Raw genomic sequence first — 17849 nt, forward strand, 5'->3', positions numbered from 1 at the left:
CAAATGATGACAGGGATGTGGCTGTCCCCAAACCCACCCCATGGGGACACTGTGGGGATGGGGGGGGCAAGGATGGGGCTGGCCCCAGCGTCACCCAAACCCATCCCATGGGGCCACTGTGGGGCCATTTTCAAGCCATTCGGGGACCACTTTGAGGTCACTTTAGCAGCACTTTGGGGCTATTCTGTAGCCATTTTGGGGCCAATTTGGAGCCACTTTGGGTCACTTTAGGGCCATTTGGGGGCCACTTTAGCACCACTTTGGGGCTATTTTAGAGTCATTTAGGGGCTATTTTGGGGCCACTTTAGCACCACTTTGGGGCTATTTTAGAGTCATTTAGGGGCTATTTTGGGGCCACTTTAGCACCACTTTGGGGCTATTTTAGAGTCATTTAGGGGCTATTTTGGGGCCACTTTGGTGACGTTTTGGGGCCAATCTGGAGCCACTTTGGGTCACTTTAGGGCTATTTTCAGGCCATTTGGGGGGGTCACTTTAGGGCCATTTTGGGGAAACTTTGGGACCACTTTTAGGCCATTTTCAGGCCATTGGGGGGGCCACTTTAGCACCACTTTGGGGCTATTTTAGAGTCATATGGGGTTATTTTGGGGCCACTTTGGTGACGCTTTGGGGCCAATTTGGTGACGCTTTGGGGCCAATTTGGAGCCACTTTGGGTCACTTTAGGGCCATTTTGGGGACACTTTAGGACCATTTTGGGGCCAATTTGGAGCCACTTTGGGTCACTTTAGGGCCATTTTGGTGACACTTTGGGACCATTTTGGGGACACTTTAGATCCTCTTTGGTGACACTTTAGGGCTATTTTGGGGCCAATTTGGAGCCACTTTGGGTCACTTTAGGGCCATTTTGGTGACACTTTAGGACCATTTTAGGGGCACTTTAGATCCTCTTTGGTGACACTTTAGGGCTATTTTGGGGCCAATTTGGGACCATTTTATGGCCACTTTAGATCCTCTTTGGTGACACTTTGGGACCATTTTGGTGACACTTTGGGACCATTTTGGGGCCTCTTTAGATCCTCTTTGGTGACACTTTAGGGCCATTTTGGGGCCAATTTGGAGCCACTTTGGGTCACTTTAGGGCCATTTTGGTGACACTTTAGGACCATTTTAGGGCCACTTTAGATCCTCTTTGGTGACACTTTAGGGCTATTTTGGGGCCAATTTGGGACCATTTTATGGCCACTTTAGATCCTCTTTGGTGACACTTTGGGACCATTTTGGTGACACTTTAGATCCTCTTTGGTGACAATTTAGGGCCAGTTTGGGGCCAATTGGGAGCCACTCTGGGTCACTTTAGGGCCATTTTGGGGCCACTTGGGAGCCCCTTTGCGGCCCCTTTGTGGCCATCGCCGGCCCCGGTGCCTACACGGAGATGGCGCCGTCGCGGAAGCTGGTGCGGCCGATGAGGGCGTTGAGCAGGACGGGGTGGCCGCGGCGGCATGAATCCTGCGCGGCGCGGATGACGCTGCCCAAGCGCTCCCGGTCCTGGCGCCCAACCACGAAGCCTTTGGCACCCAGAGCCTCGGCCACCAGGTGGTATCCTGCAGGGACAGGGGAACCGGCACCGCCATGGAGCCATGGAGGCACCGGGAATGGGCTGAGCCAACCCATGGGGACACCAGGAATGGGCTCATCCAACCCATGGGGACACCAGGAATGGGCTGAGCCAACCCATGGGGACACCAGGAATGGGCTCATCCATCCATGGGGACACCAGGTATGGGCTCATCCATCCATGGGGACACCAGGAATGGGCTCATCCATCCATGGGGACACCAGGAATGGGCTCATCCATCCATGGGGACACCAGGAATGGGCTCATCCATCCATGGGGACACCAGGTATGGGCTCATCCATCCATGGGGACACCAGGAATGGGCTCATCCATCCATGGGGACACCAGGAATGGGCTCATCCATCCATGGGGACACCAGGTATGGGCTCATCCATCCATGGGGACACCAGGAATGGGCTCATCCATCCCATGGGGACCAGGGGACACCAGACACACCCAATGCACCCCATGGGGACACCCAATGCACCCCATGGGGACCCCGTTGGCACCCACCCAGGTAGTGGAGGCCGCAGGCGACGCCGCTGCCCAGCAGAGCCACCTGCTCCCGCGCGATCTGGCTCCAGCACGCGTCATTCCCAACCAGCGCGATGACCGGGACCTGCCGGGACACCCATGGACACCCATGGAACCCCATTGACACCCATGGAACCCCATTACCCCCCATTGACACCCATGGAACCCCATTGACACCCATGGAACCCCATTACCCCCCATTGACACCCCTTGACACCCATGGAACCCCATTACCCCCACTGACACCCATTGACACCCATGGAATCCCATTACCCCCCATTGACAGCCATTGACACCCATGGAACCCCATTACCCCCCATTGATACCCACGGAACCCCATTACCCCCCATTGACACCCATGGAACCCCATTACCCCCACTGACACCCATGGAACCCCATTAACATCCACTGAACCCCATTTTACCCCCCACTTACACCCACTGAACCCCATTAACCCCCACTTACACCCACTGAACCCCATTAACACCCATTGAACCCCATTTTACCCCCCACTTACACCCACTGAACCCCATTACCCCCCACTGACACCCACTGAACCCCAATAACCCCCACTCAACCCCATTAACCCCCATGGAACCCCATTACCCCCCACTGACACCCACTGAACCCCACTGACACCCATGGAACCCCATTACCCCCCATTGACACTCGCTGAACCCCACTGACACCCACGGAACCCCATTACCCCCACTGAACCCCACTGACACCCATGGAACCCCACTACCCCCCACTGACACCCACTGACCCCATTGACACCCACGGAACCCCATTAACACCCACTAAACCCCATTTTACCCCCCACTGACACCCACTGAACCCCAATAACCCCCACTCAACCCCATTAACCCCCATGGAACCTCATTAACCCCCACTGATCCCTATTAACCCCCATTTATGCCCATTGAACCCCATTCCCTCCCATTATCTCCATTCCCCTCCATTTGCCCTGTTCCTCTCTAGAATCCCCCATTACCCCCATTCCCCTCCTTCCCCCCTAATCCCCCCCATTCCCCTTCATTCCTCCCCATTCTCCTCCATTCCCCCCCCGTTCCCCCCCATTCCCCTCATTCCTTTGCATTCCCTTTCATTACCCCCATCCTTCCCCCATTCCCTCCCATTCCTCCCCATCCCCGATTCCCCCCATTCCCATCCATCCCCTTCCATTTCCCCCTCATTCCCCCCCATTCCTTCCATTCCCCCCCGTTCCCCCTCATTCCCATCCATCCCCTTCCATTCTCCCCCATTCCCAACCCACTCCCTTCCATTCCCCTCCATTCCCCCCCATTTCCCCCATTCCTTCCATTCCCCTCCATTCCCCCCCATTCCCCTTCCATTCCTCTCCCATTCCCACCCTATTCCCCTTCCATTCACGCCCATTCCTTCCATTCCCCCCATTCCCCTCGATTCCCACCCCATTCCCCTCCATTCCCCCCATTCCCCTTCCATTCCTCTCCCATTCCCACCCTATTCCCCTTCCATTCACCCCCATTCCTCCCATTCCCCCCCATTCCCCCCATTCCCATCTCATTCCCACCCCATTCCCCCCCATCCCCTTCCATTCCCCCCATTCCCCTCCATTCTCCCCATTCCCACCCCATTCCCCCCATCCCCTTCCATTCCCCCCCATCCCCTTCCATTCCCCCCCATTCCCCCCCATTCTCACCCCATTCCCCCCCATTTCCCCCATTCCTTCCATTCCCCCCCATTCCCCTCCATTCCCACCCCATTCCCCCCCATTTCCCCCTCATTCCCCCCCATTCCTTCCATTCCCCCCATTCCCCCTCATTCCCATCCAATTCCCACCCCATTCCTTCCCCATTCCCCCTCATTCCCCACCATCCCCTTCCATTCCCCCCCCATTTCCCCCTCATTCCCATCCATTCCCCCCCATTCCTTCCATTTCCCCCCATTCCCCCTCAATCCCCTCCATCCCCTTCCATTCTCCTCCATTTCCCTCCATTCTCCTCCATTCCCCTCCATTCCCACCCCATTCCCTTCCATTCCCCCTCACTCCCCTCCTATTCCCCCCCATTCCCCCCATCCCCTTCCATTCCCACCCCATTCCCCCCCATTTCCCCCTCATTCCTTCCATTCCCCCCATTCCCCCTCATTCCCCCCCCATTTCCCCCTCATTCCTTCCATTCCCCCCATTCCCCCTCATTCCCCCCCCATTCTCATCCAATTCCCACCCCATTCCTTCCCCATTCCCCCTCATTCCCCACCATCCCCTTCCATTCCCCCCCCATTTCCCCCTCATTCCCATCCATTCCCCCCCCATTCCCCCTCATTCCCCTCCATCCCCTTCCATTCCCCTCCATTCCCACCCCATTCCCCCTCATTCCCCTCCTATTCCCCCCCTATTCCCCTCCATCCCCTTCCATTCCCCCCCATTCCTTCCATTCCTCCCATTCCCCTCCCATTCCCACCCCATTCCCCCTCATTCCCCTCCATCCCCTTCCATTCCCCCCCCATTCCCCATTTCCCTTCCATTCCCCTCCCATTCCCTCCCATTCCCACCCCATTCCCCTTCCATTCACCCCATTCCTCCCATTTCCCCTCATTCCCCTCCATCCCCTTCCATTCCCCCCCATTTCCCTTCATCCCCCCCCCATTCCTTCCATTCCCACCCCATTCCCCCCCATTTCTTCCATTCCCCTCCATCCCCTCCCTTTTCCCCCCTATTCCCCCCCGTTCTCCTCCATTCTCACCCAATCCCCCCCATTCCCCCCCCATTCCCCCTCATTCCCCTCCCATTCCCCCCCCATTCCCCATTTCCCTCCCATTCCCCCCCATTCCCCCCACCGCACCACCTTGTGCCTCACGAAGGTGTCGAACTCCATGAGGCTGTAGCCCAGGGACCCATCCCCATAGAGGACCCAGACCTGTGGGGCAGGGGGGGAGCACACACACACGACACCGCTCATGGCACCGTGAGGCCACACGGGGGCAGCAGCGGCCCCCCCCGCACCCCCCGGTCCCGGTCCCGGTCCCGGTACCTCGGCCTCGGGCCGGCAGAGCTTGGCCCCGAGCGCGAAGCCGCCTCCGACACCCAACGTTCCAAAGGGGCCTGTGGGGACAGCATGGGGTTGGCATCCAAGGGGATGGCACCCATGGGGGTGGCACCCATGGGGTTGGCACCCATGGGGATGGCACCCATGGGGGTTTCCCCTTGGTTGTGTCACACATGGGGGTGGCACCCATGGGGATGGCATCCATGGGGATGGCATCCATGGGGGTGGCACTCATGGTGATGGCATCCACAGGGGTGGCACCCATGGTCATGTCCCATTGGCCATGTCACCTTGATCACGTCACCCATGGCCACGTCACCCACGGTGGTGTCATCCAATCCATGGTGGTGTCACACACGTGGTGGCACCCATGGTCATGCCCCCCTTGGGCATGTCACCCATGGTCATGTCCCCTTGGTCGTATCACCCATGGTGGTGTCCCCTTGTCCATGTCACCCATGGTGGTGTCCCCTTGTTCATGTCACCCATGGTCACGTCCCCTTGGTTGTGTCACCCATGGTCATGTTCCCTTGATTGTGTCACCCATGGTGGTGTCCTCTTGTTCATGTCACCCATGGTGGTGTCCCCTTGGTTGTGTCACCCATGGTGGTGTCCCCTTGCTCATGTCACCCATGGTGGTGTCCCCTTGGTTGCGTCACCCATGGTGGTGTCCCCTTGTTCATGTCACCCATGGTCACGTCCCCTTGGTTGTGTCACCCATGGTCACGTCCCCTTGGTTGTGTCACCCATGGTGGTGTCCCCTTGTTCGTATCCACCCATGGTGGTGTCCCCATGGTCCTGTCCCCTTGGCTGTGTCCCCTATGGTGGCTGGATTGTGGTCAATGGCTCCATGGCCAAGTGGAGAAGGGGCTCAGCATCGCTCTTGGGGACATGGGCACGGTCGTGGTGGCACTGAGCTGGAGGGGAGGGATGGGATCCAGAGGGCCCTGGAGAGGTGGGAACCTCATGGAGATCAATGGGGCCAAGGGCAAGGTCCTTGCACATGGGTTGGGATGATCCCAAGGGAGGCACGGACTGGATGGAGCAGGTGAGAAGGCCTTGGGGGTGTTGGGTGAGGAGATGCTCAACAGGACCCAGCCAACCATAGAGTGGGTGCAGGTCCAAGGAGGGGATCCTGCCCCATTGATCTGCTTGGCGAGACCCCACTTGGGTGCTGCACCCAGCTCTGGTGTCCTCAACACAAGGAGGACACGGAGGGATGGGACAAGGGGTGATGGGGCCCATGGGAAGCACTGGGATGGGCTGCACGGAGAAGGTTTGGATGCAGCATCCCAGGCTGGATGGGGCTTGGAGCATCCAAGTGGCCCTGCTGGAAGCTTGGAGCTCCTTCCCACCCCCATGATCCCATGATCCCGAGGGCTCCTCACCGGGATCCAGCCAGGCCAGGGGCCGCCGGGGCCGCACGATGTAGGCTGCGGTACCCACGAAGTCCCCCCCATCGGCCACCAGAAGGCTCTCGGGAGGCAGGAGCTCATCCAGGACCTGCAGCAGCTCCAGGGGGTTCAGGTGCTGCTCCGTCGGGATTGCAGCCTTCTCCCTGATCCCGAGGCAGGAAGAGGCAATGGGATGAGCCGGGGATGGGGATGGAGCAGTTGGGAATGGGTTGGGATGAGCCGGGGATGGAGCAGTTGGGAATGGGCTGGGATGCACAAGGGATGGGGATGGAGCAGTTGGGAACGGGTTGGGATGAGCCGGGGATGGGGATGGAGCAGTTGGGAATGGGTTGGGATGAGCCGGGGATGGGGATGGAGCAGTTGGGAATGGGTTGGGATGAGCCGGGGATGGAGCAGCTGGGAATGGGTTGGGATGAGCCGGGGATGGGGATGGAGCAGTTGGGAATGGGTTGGGATGAGCCGGGGATGGAGCAGCTGGGAATGGGTTGGGATGAGCTGGGGATGGGGATGGAGCAGTTGGGAATGGGTTGGGATGAGCCGGGGATGGGGATGGAGCAGTTGGGAATGGGTTGGGATGAGCCGGGGATGGGGATGGAGCAGTTGGGAATGGGTCGGGATGCACCGGGGATGGGGATGGAGCAGTTGGGAATGGGTTGGGATGAGCCGGGGATGGGGATGGAGCAGTTGGGAATGGGTCGGGATGCACCGGGGATGGGGATGGAGCAGTTGGGAATGGGTTGGGATGAGCTGGGGATGGGGATGGAGCAGTTGGGAATGGGTTGGGATGAGCCGGGGATGGAGCAGTTGGGAATGGGTTGGGATGAGCCGAGGATGGGGATGGAGCAGTTGGGAATGGGTTGGGATGAGCCGGGGATGGAGCAGCTGGGAATGGGTTGGGATGAGCCGGGGATGGGGATGGAGCAGTTGGGAATGGGTTGGGATGAGCCGGGCATGGGGATGGAGCAGTTGGGAATGGGTTGGGATGAGCCGGGGATGGGGATGGAGCAGTTGGGAATGGGTTGGGATGAGCCGGGGATGGAGCAGTTGGGAATGGGTTGGGATGCACCAGGGATGGAGCAGCTGGGAATGGGTTGCTATGCACCGGGGATGGAGCAGTTGGGAATGGATTGGGATGCACAAGGGATGGGGATGGAGCAGTTGTCCCCATCCCTACCCCCAACCCCATTCCCATCCCTATCCTTATCCCCACCCCCATCCTTGTCCCCATTCTTATCCCTATCCAAATCTTCATCCCCATCCCATTCCCATCCCCATCCCTGTCCACGTCCTCATTCCCATCCCCAACCCATTCCCATCCCCATCCATCCCTGTTCACATCCTTGTCCCAAACCCTATCCCCCTCCCCATCCCCATTCCCACCCCATCCCCATTCCCACCCCATCCCCACCCCATCCCCATCCCACCCCCTCTCACCGGTTCTCCTGCTCCTTGCCCCGCTCCCTCTCCCGCAGCCGCTGCAGCCATTCCCCGGAGCAGCCGTATCCCGGGAGGCTCCGCGCCAGCCGCACCACGAAGGACGCGGCATCCCCTATGGAGAGCACCCATCACCCCACAGCGCCCCATAGCGCCCGCCCCACAGCACCCACCTCGGGCCCGGCATGCTCCCACCTTGCACGGCCAGCCGGGCTTTCCAAAAGACGTCGGAATTCCGGAGGAGCTGCTCCCGATCCCGGTTCACCGCCACGATGGCGGCGCCGCGGCCAAAGAGGCGCCCATAGGAGAGGCGGAAGTCGCACACGGCGCCTTAGGGATGCACATGGGGGGGGATGTTGGGATGGGGACAGAATGCGTGAGCCCCCTTCCCTTGGGAATTCAACCAAAGGAAGCGCAGATTTCCATATGGAATTGGGCCCCATCCCAACCTCATCCCGGATGCATTCCAGCCCCATCCCAACGCCACCCTGACCCAATCCCAGCCGCATCCTGACCCCATCCCAGCCGCATCCTGACCCAATCCCAGCCGCATCCTGACCCAATCCCAGCCACATCCTGACCCCATCCCAGCCGCATCCCGACTCCAACCCAGCTGCATCCCGACTCCAACCCAGCCACATCCCGACCCCATCCCAGCCGCATCCCCACCACATCCTGACCCCATCCCAGCCGCATCCCGACTCCATCCCAGCTGCATCCCGACCCCATCCCAGCCGCATCCCCACCACATCCTGACCCCATCCCAGCCGCATCCCGACTCCATCCCAGCTGCATCCTGACCCCATCCCAGCCGCTTCCCCACCACATCCTGACCCCATCCCACTCCATCCCAGCCGCATCCCGACCCCAACCTGATCCCATCCGAGCCCCATCCCACCCCAGCCCCATCCTGATCCCATCCCAACCCCATCCCAGCCCCATCCCGACCTCATCCCAGCCGCATCCTGACCCCATCCCAATCCCACCCCAGCCCCATCCCGATCCCATCCCAGCTCCATCCCAACCCCACCCCAGCCCGACCCCATCCCAGCCCCATCCTGACCCCAACCTGATCCCATCCCAGCCCCATCCCAGGCCTATCCCGACCCCATCCCAGCCCCATTCCGACCCCATCCCAGCCCCATCCCTACCCCATCCCGACCCCACCCCAGCCCCATCCTGATCCCATCCCAACCCCATCCCAGCCCCATCCCGACCTCATCCCAGCCGCATCCTGACCCCATCCCAATCCCACCCCAGCCCCATCCCGACCCCATCCCAGCCCCATCCCAACCCCATCCGAATCCCACCCCAGCCCCATCCCGACCCCATCCCAGCCCCATCCTGACGCCAACCTGATCCCATCCCAGCCCCATCCCAGTCCTATCCCGACCCCATCCCAGCCCCATCCCGACCCCATCCCAGCCCCATCCCTACCCCATCCCGACCCCATCCCAGCCCCATCCCTACCTCATCCCAACCCCATCCCAGCCCCATCCCAGCTCTATCCCGACCCCATCCCAGCCCCATCCCGACCCCATCCCAGCCCCATCTCGACCCCATCCCAGCCCCATCCCGGTACCTGCCAGCAGCACCAGGTCTGCCTCCCGCAGGGCCTCACGCCGGCTCTGCCGCAGGAGGATGGGGCTGTTGGGGGGCAGGAGCCCCCTCGCTGCGCCCCCCAAGTAACAGGGGACCCCCAGAGCCTCCAGCGCTGCACTGGGGGGGGGGGGGGACGGACAGGACACACATGGGGTCAGTGAGCACCAAAACCACCTCAATTCCGTGGTTTCAGCCCCAAAACCGCGATGGTTGTGGCCCCAAATTGGGTGCTTTCACCCCAAAATGTGGTTGGCTCAGGGTACCCCACGAGCGGTTCAGTTTGGCCCCAAAATCGGTGCATTTGAGCCCAAAATGGGCTCAGGCAGACCCAAACGTGGCTCTGCTGTCCCCAAATTGATGGTCCAGCCCCAAATCCAGCTCAATTGGCCCCAAACTGGTTCCTCCATCCCCAAATCAGCTCCTCCATCCCCAAACCATCTCACCAGACCCTAAATTGGCAGATCTGTCCCCAAATCCAGCTCCACTGTTCCCAAACCATTCCCAAATTGGTTCCTCCATCCCCAAACCGGTTCCTCCATCCCCAAACCGGTTCCTCCATCCCCAAACCGGTTCACTGGACCCCAAATTGGCTGATTTGGCCCCAAAACCAGCTCAACTGTCCCCAAACCAGTCCCTCCATCCCCAAACCAGTTCATTGGACCCAATATTGGCTGATCTGTCCCCAAAACCATCTCAATTGTCCCCAAACTGGTTCCTCCATCCCCAAACCAGTTCACTGGACCCAAAATTGGCTGATTTGTCCCCAAAACCATCTCAATTGTCCCCAAACTCGTTCCTCCCTCCCCAAACTGGTTCCTCCATCCCCAAACTGGTTCCTCCATCCCCAAACCAGTTCACTGGACCCAAAATTGGCTGATTTGTCCCCAAAACCATCTCAATTGTCCCCAAACTCATTCCTCCCTCCCCAAACTGGTTCCTCCATCCCCAAACCGGTTCATTGGTCCCCAAATTGTCTGATCTGTCCCCAAAACCATCTCAATTGTCCCCAAACTGGTTCCTCCCTCCCCAAACCGGTTCCTCCATCCCCAAACCAGTTCATTGGTCCCCAAATTGGTTGATCTGTCCCCAAAACCAGCTCAACTGTCCCCAAACCAGTCCCTCCATCCCCAAACCAGTTCATTGGACCCAATATTGGCTGATCTGTCCCCAAAACCATCTGAACTGTCCCCAGACTGGCTCCACCATCCCCAAACCAGTTCATTGGACCCAATATTGGTTGATCTGTCCCCAAAACCAGCTCAATTGTCCCCAAACTGGTTCCTCCATCCCCAAACCAGTTCACTGGACCCAAAATTGGCTGATTTGTCCCCAAAACCATCTCAATTGTCCCCAAACTCGTTCCTCCCTCCCCAAACTGGTTCCTCCATCCCCAAACTGGTTCCTCCTTCCCCAAACCGGTTCATTGGACCCAAAATTGGCTGATTTGTCCCCAAAACCATCTCAATTGTCCCCAAACTCGTTCCTCCATCCCCAAACCGGTTCCTCCATCCCCAAACCAGTTCATTGGTCCCCAAATAGGCTGATCTGTCCCCAAAACCAGCTCAATTGTCCCCAAACCGGTTCCTCCATCCCCAAACCCATTACTCCATCCCCAAACCAGTTCCTCCATCCCCAAACCAGTTCATTGGACCCCAAAACTGGCTGATTTGTACCCAAAACCACCTCAATTGTCCCCAAATCAGTTCCTCCCCCCAGCCCCATCCTGGCCTCACCGCAGCTCCTCGGCCGGGGTCGGGGGCAGCAGGGCCTGGCTGCCCACCAGCACCAGGGGCTTGGTGGCCCTGCTCAGCAGCTCCGCACAGCGCTGGACCTGGACCCAAAATCACCTCATTTACACCCCAAATCACCTCATTTATACCAAAATCACCTCATTTACACCCAAAATCACCTCATTTACACGCCAAATCACCTCATTTATACCAAAATCACCTCTTTCACACACAAAATCACCTCCTTTATACCCAAAATAACCTCCTTTACACCCAAAATGACCTCATTTACACCCAAAATCACCTCCTTCACACCAAAATCACCTCATTTACAACCAAAATCCCCTCATTTACACCCAAAATCACCTCCTTCACACCCAAAATCACCTCATTTACACCCAAAATCACCTCTTTCACACCCAAAATCACCTCATTTATACCAAAATCACCTCATTTACACCCAAAATCACCTCATTTACACCCAAAATCACCTCTTTCACACCCAAAATCACCTCCTTTATACCCAAAATCACCTCCTTTACACCCAAAATCACCTCACTTACACCCAAAATCATCTCCAGCGCACCCAAAATCCTCATTTAAACCCAAAATCACCTCCTTTCCACCCAAAATCACCTCCTTCACACCCAAAATCACCTCCTTCGCACCCAAAATCACCTCATTTACACCCAAAATCACCTCATTTATACCAAAATCACCTCCTTCACACCCAAAATCACCTCCTTTACACCCAAAATCACCTCCAGCACACCCAAAATCACCTCATTTACACCCAAAATCACCTCCTTCACACCCAAAATCAACTCAGAACCAAAATCACCTTCACACCCAAAATCACCTCCATCACACCCAAAATCACCTCCTTCACATCCCAAATCACCTCCTTCACACCCAAAATCACCTTTACACCCAAAATCACCTCCTTCACACCCAAAATCACCTCCTTCACACCCAAAATCAACTCAGAACCAAAATCACCTTCAGACCCAAAATCAGCTCCTTCAGACCCAAATCACCTCCTTTGGACCCAAAATCCCACCGACCCAGAATCACCCTCCATCAGACCCAAAACACCTCCACCCAGCTTCATTTGGCCCCAAACCTGGTTCATCCAATCCCAAACTCGGCTGATTTAACCCCAAACCCCAGTTCTGCTCAATCCCAAACCCACCCCATCCAATCCCAAACCCACCCCAGTGCTTCCAAACCCACCCCATCCAATCCCAAACCCACTCCATCCAATCCCAAACCCACCCCATCCAACCCCAAACCCACCCCAGTGCTTCCAAACCCACCCCATCCAATCCCAAATCCACCCCATCAAATCCCAAACCCATCCCATCCAATCCCAAACTCACCCCATTCAATTCCAAACCCACCCCAGTGCTTCCAAACCCACCCCATCCAATCCCAAACCCACCCCATCCAATCCCAAACCCACCCCATCCGATCCCAAACCCATCCCAGTGCTTCCAAACCCACCCCATCCAATCCCAACCCCACCCCACCCAATCCCAAACCCATCCCACCTCATCCCCCTACAATCCCCCCATCCCCAGACCCCCAAAGCCCCAATCCATGCTGTATCCCCCCCATATCCCACCTCATCCTCAGTGGCCAACGGCACCTTCACTGGCAACGGGGACACATCCTGGGGGTCCCAAGCACCCGCAAAGAGGTTCCGGATGTAGTTTTGGAGGTACCTATGGATGGGATGGGTCCCGTTTGGGGGGGATGGGTCCCGTTTGGGGGGGATGGGTCCCATTTGGGGGTGCTGCTCACCATTGAACCACCTTCCCCCGCAGCCCCCGGGCGCTCTTGGTGCCAGTGATCTCCTTCTGCACCACATGGAAGGGGTACAGGACATCGATGGGGAGCTCCACGAAGACGGGTCCTAGGGGAGTGGGGTGCAATGGAGAAGACCCCAATGTCACCCCCAAACCATTTTGTGGGCTTAAACCCCACTGATTCCATCCATATCACCCCAAAACCCACACTGGATGACCCATGGTGGGGATGAACCCCATCACCCTGAACCTGGATGGGGTTTTGGGGTGCCACCACCCCAACTCCTTAGTGATGCTCCTTGACTGCGTGGTGGTGATGGCAATGGAGAGCACCCAAATGTCACCCCAAAACCACTTTGGGGGTTATACCCCACTGATTCCATCAATATCACCCCAAAAACCACATCAGATGACCCATGGTGGGGACGAAACCCACCACCACAAACTTGGGGGTGGTTTTGGAGTATCACCACCCCAACTCCTTATTGGTGGTCCTTGACTGCGTGGTGGTGATGGTAATGGAGAGCACCTCAATGTCATCCCAAAACCACTTTGGGGGTTATACCCCACTGATTCCATCAGTATCACCCCAAAACCCACACTGGATGACCCATGGTGGGGATGAACCCCATCACCCTGAACCTAGATGTGGTTTTGGGGTGCCACCACCCCAACTCCCTATTGGTGGTCCTTGACTGCATGGTGGAGATGGCAATGGAGAAGACCCCAGTGTCACCCCAAAACCACTTTGAGGGCTTAAACACCACTGATTCCATCAATATCACCCCAAAACCCACACTGGATGACCCATGGTAAGGATAAAACCCACCACCACAAACTTGGGGCTGGTTTTGGGGTACCACCAACCTAACTCCTTACTGGTGGTCCTTGATGGCGCTAGCGGTGATGGCAACGGAGAAGATCCCAATGTCACCCCAAAACAACTTTGGGGGTTATACCCCACTGATTCCACCCATATCACCCCAAAACCCACACTGGATGACCCACGGTGGGGATGAAACCCATCACCCTGAACCTGGATGGGGTTTTGGGGGGCCACCACCCCAATTCCTTACCTGGGGTCTCCGACTGCGCGGTGGCGATGGCTTTGCGGAGCGTTGGGACGATGCCCCGCACCGTTCGCACCGAGACGGTCGCTTTGCAGAGGGTCCTGAAGAGCGAGAGCTGGTCAATGTCCTGCAGAGCTCCGCGGCCCTGGGGAGGGGAGGACCCCCAAAATGGGTGAAGAAACCTCAAAAATGGGTGAAGAAACCCCCAAAATGGGTGAAGAAACCGCCAAAATGGGTGAAGGATGCCCAAAAATGAGTGAAGGATGCCCAAAATGGGTGAAGAAACCCCCCAGATGGGTGAAGAATGCTCAAAATGGGTGAAGAACCCCAAGAATGGGCGAAGAAGACCCAAAATGGGTGAAGAATGGCCAAAAATGGGTGAATGGCCAAAAATGGGTGAAGAAACCCCCCAAATGGGTGAAGAATGCCCAAAATGGGTGAAGAATGCCCAAAAGGGGTGAATCCCCAAAAGGGGTCAAGAACCCCCCAAATGGGTGAAGAACCCCAAGAATGGGAGAAGAAGACCCAAAATTGGCGAAGAACCCCCAAAATGGATGAACCCCCAAAATGGGAGAAGAAACCCCCAAAACCAGGTAAAAAAAAAACAAATGGGTGAAGAACACCCCAAAATAGGTGAAGAACCTAAAAAATGAGTGAAGAACACCCCAAAATGGGTGAAGAATCCCCAAAATTGGGTGAAACCCCCCCAAAAGTTAAGAAAACAAAAACCAGGTGAAGAACCCCAAAATGGGTGAAGAACCCCCCAAAAATGGGTGGAAAATCCCCTCAAACGGGTGAAGAACCCTCCAAATGGGTGAAGAACCAAAAAAACAGTGAAGAATCCCCCCAAATGGGTGAAGAACTCGAAAAATGGGTGAACCTCCAAAAATGGGTGCAGAACCTCCAACATGGGTGAAGAACACCCAAAAATGGGTGAACCCCCTAAAATGGGTGAAGAATGCCCCAAAAGGGGTGAAGAACCCCCCAAAAGTGAAGAACCCCCCAAAAGTGAATAACCTCCCAAAATGGGTGATAACCTCCCAAAATTGGGTGAACCCCCAAAAATGGGTGAAGCCCCCCAAAATGGGTGAAGAATCCCCCAAAAGGGTGAAGAACCTTCAAAAATGGGTGAAGAACACCCAAATATGGGTAAAGAGCCACCCAAAATCGGTGAAGAGCCCCCCAAAATGGGTGAATGCCCCAAATTAGGTGAAGAACCGCCCAAAAGTGGTGAAGAACCACCCAAACACAGAAGAACCCCCCAAAATGGGTGAAAACCTCCCCAAATTGGGTGAAGAACCCCCCAAAATGGGTGAAAACCTCCCCAAATGGGGTGAACCCCCAAAAATGGGTGAAGCCCCCAAAAATGGGTGGAGAACCAAAAAAATAGTGAAGAATCCCCCAAAATGGGTGAAGAATCCCCCAAAAGGGTGAAGAACCTCCAAAAATGGGTGAAGAACACCCAAATATGGGTAAAGAGCCACTCAAAATGGGTGAAGAGCCCCCCAAAATGGGTGAATGCCCCAAATTGGGTGAAGAACCCCCCAAAAAACAGAAGAACCCAAAAAAAACAGAACCCCCAAAAAACAGAAGAACCCCCCAAAATGGGTGAAAACCCCCCCAAATCGGGTGAAGAACACCCCAAAATGGGTGAATGCCCCAAGTTGGGTGAAGAAACCCCCAAGAATGGGTGAAGAACCCCCCAAAATGGGTTGGTTTTGGGGTCCCACCTTCTGCAGGGAGGCGGCTGCGCCCCCGATGAGCAGCAATGGGGACTCGGCCATCTGGGCGTTCTTGACGGCCGTCACCGTGTTGGTGACACCGGGACCGGCGGTGACCACGGCGACGCCGATGCGACCTAAGGGGAGGCCAATGGATGGGGTCATCCCAAACCCATCCATATCCATTGGGGCAGGAGATGCTGACCATGGATGGGATCACCTCAAACCTCTCCATCCATTGGGGCAGGAGATGCCGACCATGGATGGGACCACCCCAAACCCCTCCTCCCATTGGGGCAGGAGATGCTGACCATGGATGGGATCACCTCAAACCCATCCATATCCATTGGGGCAGGAGATGCTGACCATGGATGGGATCACCCCAAACCCACCCATATCCATTGGGGCAGGAGATGCTGACCATGGATGGGATCACACCAAGCCCATCCATATCCATGGGGGCAGGAGATGCTGACCATGGATGGGGTCACCCCAAACCCATCCATCCATTGGGGCAGGAGATGCTGACCATGGATGGGGTCACTCCAAACCCATCCATCCATTGGGGCAGGAGATGCTGACCATGGATGGGGTCACCCCAAACGCATCCATATCCATGGGGGCAGGAGATGCTGACCATGGATGGGATCACCTCAAACCCCTCCATCCACTGGGGCAGGAGATGCTGACCATGGATGGGATCACCTCAAACCCCTCCACCCATTGGGGCAGGAGATGTTGACCATGGATGGGATCACCCCAAACACATCCATCCACTGGGGAAGGAGATGCTGACCATGGATGGGGTCACTCCAAACCCATCCATATCCATGGGGGCAGGAGATGCTGACCATGGATGGGGTCACCCCAAACCCCTCCATCCATTGGGGCAGGAGATGCTGACCATGGATGGGATCACCACAAACCCCTCCACATCCTCACCGGAGATCCTGGAGACGGCATCAGCGGCAAAGACCGCGGTGGCCTCGTGCCTGGTGTCCACCACTCGGATCCCCACCTTCTCGCTGGCCACCAGGACAGGGGAGATGTGGCCACCAGCCAGGGTGAAGATGAAGCGGACCCCGTGCGCCTTCAGCACCTCCGCCACCAGCTCCCCACCGTGCCGGGGGCTTTGGGGGTCCACCTGCACGGTGCCGTGGTCACCGGGAGCACACCCGAAGGTTGCCACCAGCTCCAAGAGGTGGGAAGGGGCCAAAGCACCCCGTTCTCAGCCTGTTTTGTGCTACCTGATGGAAGAGCTGGTAGAGGAGCCCCAGGCGATGCGCCAGTGCCATGAGGGCCACCACGGGCAGTGCCAGGAGAGCGGCGCAGGCGATGCTGATGAGATCCATGGGGAATGCTGGGAGCTGGGAAATGGGCGTTGGGAGGGAGAAAAAGGCAAAGGCAAAGGCCGGAGATGGGGGTCACTGGCGCCATCCTCATCCCCATCCCTGTCCCCGTGCTCATCCCCATCCCTGTCCCCATCCTCATCCCCATCCCTGTCCGCATCCTCATCCCCATCCCTGTCCCCATCCTTGTCCCCATTCCTGTCCCCATCCTCATCCCCATCCCTGTCCCCACCCTTATCCCTATCCCCATCCCTATCCCCATCCTCATCCTCATCCCTGTCCCCATCCTTATCCCTATCCCCATCCCCATCCCCATCCTCATCCTCATCCTTATCCCCATCCCAATACCTGTCCCCATCCCACATATTCCAACCTGGGATGAACCCAGTTTAACTGAACCCAATTCACTGAACCCAGTTTAACTGAACCCAATTCACTGAACCCAGTTTAACTGGACCTGAGGAACTGAACCCAGTTTAACTGGACTCAATTCACTGAACCCAGTTTAACTGGACCTGAGGAACTGAACCCAGTTTAACTGAACCCAATTCACTGAACCCAGTTTAACTGGACCCAATTC

At 57.1% G+C, this 17849-nt stretch overlaps 1 protein-coding gene across 1 annotated transcript; it reads right to left on the reverse strand.

Annotated features, from left to right (window-relative positions):
* Positions 1–1355: 1355 nt before the first annotated feature.
* ILVBL (ilvB acetolactate synthase like) lies at positions 1356–17278 on the reverse strand. Its single transcript, XM_057409919.1, has 15 exons — positions 17168–17278; positions 16863–17064; positions 15930–16057; positions 14206–14344; positions 13125–13236; positions 12946–13045; positions 11325–11422; positions 9572–9708; positions 8185–8319; positions 7990–8104; positions 6529–6698; positions 5126–5196; positions 4940–5011; positions 2088–2193; positions 1356–1560 (listed from the first exon to the last, which is right to left on the reverse strand). Exons 1-15 carry the CDS (start codon positions 17270–17272, stop codon positions 1382–1384), a joined length of 1869 nt encoding a protein of 622 aa, XP_057265902.1. The 5' UTR covers positions 17273–17278; the 3' UTR covers positions 1356–1381.
* Between the last annotated feature and the right edge of the window lie 571 nt (positions 17279–17849).

The sequence above is a fragment of the Pezoporus wallicus genome, unplaced genomic scaffold (genome assembly GCF_028554395.1).
Source record: "Pezoporus wallicus isolate ANWC-B61680 ecotype Strahan unplaced genomic scaffold, APGP_CSIRO_Pwel_v1 contig_7991, whole genome shotgun sequence".
NCBI lineage: Eukaryota > Metazoa > Chordata > Aves > Psittaciformes > Psittacidae > Pezoporus > Pezoporus wallicus.

Bases quoted from the DNA above. Each gene is read 5' to 3' on its own strand.
- ILVBL (XM_057409919.1), bottom strand. From the start codon at position 17,272: ATGGATCTCATCAGCATCGCCTGCGCCGCTCTCCTGGCACTGCCCGTG. The intron at 11,423-12,945 runs GTGGGATATGGG...TTTTGGGTCCAG, and splicing joins CGTTGGCCACTGAGGATGAG to GTCCAGCGCTGTGCGGAGCT. The intron at 8,105-8,184 runs GTGGGAGCATGC...TGCTCTCCATAG, and splicing joins AGCCCGGCTGGCCGTGCAAG to GGGATGCCGCGTCCTTCGTG.